The sequence below is a fragment of the Sesamum indicum genome, linkage group LG8, assembly GCF_026168435.1.
Source record: "Sesamum indicum cultivar Baizhima isolate 11 linkage group LG8, ASM2616843v1, whole genome shotgun sequence".
NCBI classification, from domain to species: domain Eukaryota; kingdom Viridiplantae; phylum Streptophyta; class Magnoliopsida; order Lamiales; family Pedaliaceae; genus Sesamum; species Sesamum indicum.
Genome location: NC_142664.1, coordinates 18,962,437 through 18,971,442, shown reverse-complemented (window position 1 = coordinate 18,971,442; position 9,006 = coordinate 18,962,437). Strand labels below are relative to the sequence as shown.

At 35.2% G+C, this 9,006-nt stretch overlaps 1 protein-coding gene across 1 annotated transcript; it reads right to left on the bottom strand.

Moving 5' to 3' along the window:
• Positions 1 to 325: 325 nt before the first annotated feature.
• On the bottom strand, positions 326 to 2,687 carry LOC105168114 (GPI-anchored protein LLG1). Its single transcript, XM_011088061.3, has 3 exons — positions 2,555 to 2,687; positions 2,368 to 2,427; positions 326 to 925 (listed from the first exon to the last, which is right to left on the bottom strand). The coding sequence occupies exons 1-3, from the start codon at positions 2,631 to 2,633 to the stop codon at positions 561 to 563; spliced, it is 504 nt and encodes a 167-aa protein (XP_011086363.1). The 5' UTR covers positions 2,634 to 2,687; the 3' UTR covers positions 326 to 560.
• Positions 2,688 to 9,006: the final 6,319 nt, after the last annotated feature.

Sequence of the window (9,006 nt, the reverse complement as noted above, 5' to 3'; positions counted from 1 at the left end):
TATTTTCTCTCGGTTTTTGAGCTATTTCGAGCTTATAATTTTCATTCCACACGAATATTAATCATCTTCAATCATATTTCACCATTATTCTCACTTTATTTCAAGTTTTTCTTTTTACTTCTTTATAAACTTTAGCCTCTGTTTTGCAAGGCTAGTCCTCTGATAATTTTAGAATTTTTTTGAAAATTTTTCGATCTTTGTGGTGTAGCCAAATTTTTTATACGCATCAATATTTAAACTTTTTAATCATAAAAGGGAACATGTGTCAATCACATATTGACCCGACACGTGACAGTTAAGTGGAATAGAAAATTCCCATTGAAAACAAGCTGTAGTATTACAAATATGAGCACGAGCATGCTCTGATGTAAAGAAAATTCACCAGATTTCTCCTCTCAATCCCAATCACAAAACAGAAAACTCATATCAGCAATCAATAAAATCAAGAACAGTTATTAAAATTAAGTATATATCAACACCAAGTGGAGTAGATCCACTTATTTATTATGCTTAGACCACTGGAAATCAAGTTCAGGCAGATAAAGAACATCTCTATATGTTCATGACATGTTGAATACGAGCAATGCCAGTGCAGTGAAGAGCATCATCAGCAGAGGGGTGTGAGCACGAGGGGGACGAGCCCCGTTTTGCTGCTGTGGTGGCGTAGCAAGGACCTCTCTGCAGTCGAGGCCTTTCTCGCCTTCCCTGCACAAAGATGCAAAGAGCCCCGGCGGGTACTTTCCATAGAGATTCACGTAACTAAAAAATGTTTCTGGGCAGTTGCTCCTCGGGTCGTTGAACTGCTCATGCACGGGGCAAATCAGTTGCTTCAGAGGTAAGCAACAGCGTTCGGCTGCGTAGTTCGGCCCTTTGCACTGGCTTGTGATCACTGTGTAGTTCATGTGCTCGAAGTCCACTGTGCAGGCTGCATATGTTGTCAAATGGACGGACAGATTAATGTTAGGAGTATGGGTGAATACTTGCTTTCCTTTTAGTGTAAGACCGATTGGTTATAACAGTCGTATCCTAATTAATAATACAAAATAAATTAAATCTAAATAACACATACTATTACTGTAAACAACACATATTCTGCAGCAGAAACAACGCCGCACACATATGGCAGGTTTCGAACCCATAAGTAATCTCTAAAGGTCATGAGATCTCAATTTCGTCAATTGAGTTAGACCTCATTGACAAGATTGGTTAACACCAGTTAGATATAGAAATTTGTCAAGTTTTATATTTGGATCAATGAATTTAAAATTACATATTTCAATCACTAATAACAAATAATTCAGGATTAATTTATCTCAAACTCTAACATTATGTTTGGATCAATGGATTTAAAACTATGTATCTCAATCCCTACAACAAATAATTCAACTCTTATTTTCAACTTCAATTGTGTAATATTAAACGATCTCAAATTTTTTTAATATGGAGTGGTCTAAAAGTGTTCTAAATCTTTCTACATATTCAAATGAGCCCTATAAATTAAAGTATAAAAAACATACCAAATAGACTATGAAAAATTCGCATGGATGTCAATGAAATTATCATCTTGATTAGTCTCATCTACTTATCAGAATACTTGTTTATGATGTTTTTTATTTTTTGTTATTCTATTACTTTTATTTCCGAAAAATTGACAAGAAGTACCATATATAATGACTTAGTTATATAAATAATTTTCTCTTAATTGTATTTTTAGTTCTATAACTATATTCTTTTGATATTTTAGTGCTATAACTTTTTAAGGTAATAAACTGATTTTTACCTTTTTTAATTTCACAAATTTAGAAAAAATTAGCTGAAATTTTTAAAAATTGGTTGGAAAGTGACTTGTACCAGTCGTGTATCGGTTAAAAGCTGGGAGACCATATTATTTATAGCACAATTTTAAAAATTTCAATTAATTTTATCGTAAAATTGCAAAACTAAAAAAGATGAAGAATCATTTTACAATCCTAACAAATAACAGAACTAAAGTGTCAAATTTCGATAATTATAGGACTGAAGGGATGTTGTTCTATTGTAATAATAGTGGACATGGGTTCGAGCCCCATCATATGTGTAGGATGCTGTTCTATTGTAATAATAGGTGTTGTTTAAGTTTAATTATCTGATATTGTTGATGGGGGTATGATTGTTTGCAACTATTTTTGTTGGAATATTCGACATGAATGATTCTAGTTGATTTATTTCAATTAATAATCGTTCATCGCCTTCGATTAAAAACAATAAAAAACACTCCAAGTTGCAGAACGTAATATCATCAATATTATAAATCCAATTCCATTTCTTTTTCACATGAAAATGAACAAAACCTCAAAGATTAAATGGAGAGAAGGTAGAAGATCTTACCTGTTTTCTGCTGCAGAAGGGATCGACCTACTGACCCGTGATGAGGTTCAAGAACCTCATCTGCTCAGATTCATGACACCAAAACCCAACAAAAAAAGAAAATGAAAAACGATCAATCACATGGATTTATGGAGTTTGTGTATAATTACATGCATGCAAATATATATATATTTGAACGTGGAATTACTCGAAATGTAGGATGAAGATGCGAAGCCAAGCACAAGGAAGGAAAGAAACAATTGCAACAAGGCTCGTCTGGAACCCATTGTTGCTGCCTTCTTCCTTCTGCGGATCGATTTGAAATTCAGAGGGTTGGTATATTTTTGTTTTTTGTTTTTTGGTTATTGGTTTATTTGTTCTTTCATATATTATCTGTTCTTTTTTTGTTTTTTTTTTTTGGGTTTTTGGATTTTTGAGTGTGTGATGATTATGGGAGAGAGAAGAAAGCGGGAGAAGAGTGGCATCAATGCAAGATGTAATTGTCTTTTGTCGTAGTTTATAAAGGCAAAAAAATATTATTTTTTAAGTGGCCAAAATAATTAAGGGTTGTGTATAAATTGGATTGATTATTCTATTTTTGTATGTGTTGTATCTTCTATTTCATTTAAAATATATATCAAAAGATTTGCTTATGTAAAATAGATGACGCAGTTCTTGGTACTTGGTATGTATATATTTGTTAAATGAAATATATATAACTTGAAATGGAAAATTAATTAAGAAAAAAGCAATGTTTTGGAAGATTGTAAGTATGAAATCATTGACATAGTTAGAAAAACAAAAAAGGTGAATAACCATAATTTATCCCCTCAAAGAAATATAGTTATTTGAGTCTTCCAAATCTAAAAACTATTGATGCTAATTTACTACTGAAATGAATAAATTCAACTTATTTTGAGGGTAATACTATTAATTATGAGTAGGTGCAAATAATATAATTACAATTTATATGAAAGTAAATATTTTTTCAACCATAGTTCAACAGAATGAAAAATAATCCATATTATGTTATTAATCATTATAAAGATTTAGTTGACATCACTATAAGAAATATGAATATTTTCATGGCTAATTACAATAACCAAAAGTGAAAAAATTATAGTAAATAATCACGAGGCACAATTATACAACGATTACTAGCCGAGGTTTAGTAGGTAAGGCCAAAACATCAGCCATAATTAAAATCGTAGTAAGTGTTTTGGTCATGACTAAGTATGATAAATATTTTGGTCATAAGTAAGATCATGATAAATATTTGTTGAAGAGTTGTTAATTTATTATTTTAAGAATATAAGTTGTCTTAGGACATATACATACAAAACTAACACATTTTTAATATTTAATTAAATGCTTGATAAACGTTGATTTGTATGGCCCAAAGAGATTTGACCCAAAAGCAAGTTAAAAGGCCCAAGACCCCTATAATTGAATATGGCAGTCCAGAAGGAGGAGGCCTACTCAGCATAGCTCAACATCATTGTCCAAATAGTAAATAATCGGTCCACATCTCTTTGCAAGACAGACGTGGTGCATATCTGGACCCTCCATGTGTTGCCTTTATCTAGCATGGATGACAAGTGTTGAGGGAGGTTCCCTCAAGAACTTGGACTCTTGAATCAGCCAGACTCCTCGCGGACCAAGAGTCCTCCTCAATTAAGGATTCTGTTTCTCATCTGAATAACGACTCTAATTGAGAGATTACTAGAAGATAAGGATGATTCATGGCTCATCTTAACTGACTATATCCATTTACCCCAAAAAAAGGGAACATGTTCGGTTCCTTGATGATGAGGGACACTACTCTACAAATGGTGGTTCTATCCCCACGCGGGGTGATACCTTCAACAACTGAATTTTAGCTATTACTCTGCTGCATATATTCTGCACTATTGAACATGAATTCACTCTTTCATTACGTTTCATTATTCAAACTTATTATTTCGTAAATCCAACACTAACTTGGGCGTCGGAGTTCTGACGTGTTATTTTGCAAGTCGTCTTTTTCAAATTCTTTGTTGGTTGATCTAAGCCCATCGCTCGAAGCCTAAGTCCATTGGATCCATACTAAAATCACAACGCATCAAGTGGCACCATCTGTGGGTAGATTCGAGTTAAAGACGTGAGTTACTATGGAAACCCCTAGCAACACTGCAAATAAGTGAAAGGCCATGGAGACATTTGGCAACAATCAGCCTCTACAGGTTGTTGTAGGGACCTCCTTGACTCCAATTGGTGGAGAATCAACCCTAGCTCTTCTTGTGCCCAGACTGCCCCTTAGAGTGGTGGATCCTCCAAGACGAAGTACCTGCTCAGACACCACCTTAAGGGAAATCTCCCCAGCTTTGTTGGGTGCTATCAGTAGGTGGTCACGGCAGCAATTTGGGAACAAATGGCAGTGCTTATGCTTGCTCGCCAGGCTCCTATGAGGGAGGTTGTCATCCCTGAAGAATGAATAGAAAGAGGCCCAGTCGAGGGAAACGCCCCCCATGTCCAGAACCCAACTGAATGGAGAACAGGGACCCACACCAGCAGTTTCACAAGAGGTCCCCCAACAATAGCTGGCATGTTTGGAGTGCCTCCAGAAAGGTCTCCTGGATGTTCAACATCATATTGCAGGAGCTCCGAAGACGACAATAAAGGTATCCCCTTCACCAAAGCAGTGATGACGGATGAACTTCCAGTAAATTTCCATACCCCAACTATCATTGAATATGATGGGATGTTTAATCCTCAAGAGCACCTCTCACGTTTTGAGAATACAGTCCTTTTGCATAGATACACAGATAGGATCAAATGTCGCGTCTTTGTTACCACCTTCGCCAGAGTTGCACAACAATGGTTCAAGTAATTGCCCATGGGAGCGATAGGATGTTTTCAAGAATTTTGATCCCTCTTTTTGCACCAATTCGCTAGTAGTCATAAGCTCCAAAAGACGGAGCTAAGTCTTTTCGTTGTACATCAAAAAGACAATGAGCTATTGAAGGAGTACTTACAGAGGTTCAATGCTGCCGCATTAGAGGGACCCTTTGCCACATAAGAAGTAAAGGCCCACGCTTTCTCCTAAGGACTCTTAGACGGGGACTTCTTCAAGTCCCTAGCCAAAAAGCCTATTTTCAAGTTCAATGCTCTCTTAGTTCATGCAGCAAAATATATCAATGTAGAGGACACCCAAGTTTCCATAAAGGAGATTCGTGGAGAAAAAAGGAAAGAAGTGTGAGAGGAGGCCTCCTCCAAGAAGCCTCGGACTGATTTTCGAGACAAGAAGCACCCTTCTAGAGGGTTAATGCAATATACATTCCTTTAACAGTACCCATTACTCAGGCCCTTATGGCGGTCAAAGGAAAAAGTCTACTAACTAGTCCTAAGTCATGGAGAGAAAACCCTCAACTTCCCAAGTCGGACAAATTCTGTCGTTTCCATAATGATTATGGTCATAGCACTAAAGAATACCAACATCTAATGAATGAGATTGAAAGTCTTATCCAGATCGAATATCTACAGGAGTACGTTTGTTGGAAAAACATTCAAGGAACGAGGCTATATACAAAGCAAGAAACAGATAAAGGGAAAGAAGTGAAAGTTTTTAGCCCTGAAGTTCCCTTAGGAGAAGAGCATAAAAATACATTTGGGGGAAAGGTTGACACCAGCGACCCCCCTTGTAAAGGAGTCATGATTTCAGGAGGCCCAAGTGCAACTCTCATCATGCCAGGAAAGCTAAAGTCAGAGAGGTACATAGTATAACCATAAAAGAGATATGGGATGGATCGGGTCCTAAAAGCCCCTCAGAATAATGCTCTAGTCATCACAGCATTATTAACCAACTATGAAATAGGACGCATCTTCATAGATTCGAGAAGCTCTGCAGACATATTGTTTGGAGAAGCATACAATCAGATGCAGTTAGGAGACACTCCCTAGAATAGGCTAACACCTCTTTGTATGGTTTCACGGGAGAGGTAGTCCACCCTCGGGGCATGGTCTCACCGTTGACCCTGGGTACCAGTTTTACTCGAAAGACTTGCTTACTGAAGTTTTGAGTGGTGGATACTACCTCAGCCTACATCGTTATTTTGGGGAGGCCCACCCTCAACGCTTTCCATACTGTAATTTCCACTTATCAAATAAAAATAAATTCTCTACACCTTGAGGGGTAGGGGAAATACAAGGAGGACCCCTACAGCTCCGAAATGTTATGTGGAAGCTGCACTCAAAGGACAAAAAAGAAACAAGAAGGAGACGCCTAAGGAGACTCCTCCAAGCAAACGAGAGAAGGGGACTGTAGAAGATAAAGAAAATGAGGAGATGTCCCCCAAAGTTCAGTCGGTCGAGGAGTTAATAAATATTGAACTCGTGCCAGTATTTATATTCATTCTCACAAAACTTGGAGTTCTTATTTATCTGTACTAAACTAAAGTAACAATATTGAGAAAAAAAAATTCGTTAAATGACATATAGAGTCTATACAAAATTCAAAAAATCGCCAAAATAGAACATCATAATACCACCTATAGGAAAATAAAAAATTATATAATAATCTAAAATTCTACGTAATGTCATGCATAGGTTATGCAATACGATTTAGTCTACATCGATGATTTTTAATAATACGGGTCATGTTGATGTGGTTGATCCATATGTCATTTTTACGTATCTGCTCACACAAAAAACAAAACTACTTGTAACTATTAACTTTCTTACTCTTAGAGAATGTTTGGCTAAGATTGTTTAAAATATCTTATAATCTCATACATCTTATAAAATGCTTATGAAATAAGTTGATGAAGTGTCTAAAGAAAATAAGATTATGGAGCTTAATTATATTATGTTAGTAATATAACTTATCTGATTCATTTTTTCTTGACTTTCGTTTTCATATATATAAATTCATTGTAAAAATATCATATAATTAGAATTATATCATGTTCAATAATATAAATTCTACTACTAACATAATATGTGCCGCACCAAGTGATAATTTCACATGCGAATCATATAACATAAAAACATGCGCTTTCTTTTGATATTTTCCTTTTACTTTATCTCACTGTCGAGTAAAATTTGATACGGGGATGAGCTTATAAGTACTTATAAGATTTTATAATAAATTCTGGCCATGTTTAATTTGTGGGGTGAAATTAATGCAGAAAAATATATACTTAAATTGGGAATAAGTAGTGATAGGATAAATTCATATTTTGTTTACTTAAAATAACAAATATCTAACTAATCAATAACTATTATTAAAATAGATCAATATCTATACTGGAACTTATGATATGGAGTCTCTACTTCACCAAATATCATAAGCAAAGTTGTATTATGCGAGATTTTGTAGGATATTTGATCGAAGGTCGATAAACTACCCTTTAAGTTCTAACTGATTACGAAGAACTAAGAAATAATGATTTTCTTTTATAAGATAAGAGATTCATTACATCATTCAATATATTTAAATTCAAATACTATAATTTCGAGAGCAAGAAAAAAGTTTTAAAGTAAACAAAAAATTATTATAAAAGTAGATAAATACCAACACATTGCTGAGACTAGAATTAATTGTGGTTTTGACCGATACCCAGCACCACAATGGGCTTCTACCCACTTTTCTTACCCAATACCGGAAGTTGTAACTAAAATTCGCAACCCGATTACCCATTCAAATAGCCCATCAAAATAAGCTTTTTCAATCCGACACAATTTTCTAGTATCCGGCCCAATTCATAACTGGGCTTGAATACCAGCTCCAAAGCAGACCAAGCATTCCTAAGGCCAATTTAATATCAATTTTCATGGTCCTCTTATGGCATTTCTCAGGTGAACAATTTTTCATAGTTTCTCATGCTTCTCACAAATTTGAGTCGTCCGTAATTTCTACTTAGGACAATGAGGTTGTTGCAAGGACAATAACACAACCTGCAAAACAAATGTCAGTACTTTAATACTCACTTATATAAATTTTATCATTTGTGGTCACCGATGCTAAGCTTCCTAACTAGCTCATTGATCTGTTAGCTATATTACCCGGTTAGCTAGCCGATTGTCTAAATCTCGCGTGCACCTATCTGCCCTTCGCTAACTCAGTTCATTAAGTAGACAAGTTGGGGCCTTCGAGGCCAACAACCTTGCCCCTTGTAATAATTCATTGATTTTGAATACAAATATACAAAAATAAAATAATTGTGTCTGACAAACAATACGATATTTTTGGGATCCTACCAATAGAAAAGAGTCACTGACATACCTAAGCCTTCATATTTTCTCATGAAAGAAAAGTTTTGTTCACACGGATGTTCCCCATCAATCGCTCGTGTTTGTCTGCAAATTTGAAACTGAATGCCCTAAACATGTTTTATGTCCTAACTTGTTGAATTTTATGTCTTAGAAATTCTGTCTGTGACTTTCCCCACACTTAATCTTTACAATATTTTCATCTAAGACATGATTTCAACTTCAATTTAGTCCCAGTAACATAATGATTTCAAGAGCTAACGGCTTACCATAGAAATTGACTCCGTACATGTTTAGTTTCTTGCGTCAAAAAATTATAGTGAAGGAATACCCCTCATTATTTGAATATTACAAATACTTCACGAAATTACAAATACTTTAACAAATATCATCCTACGATTGCCTGTCACG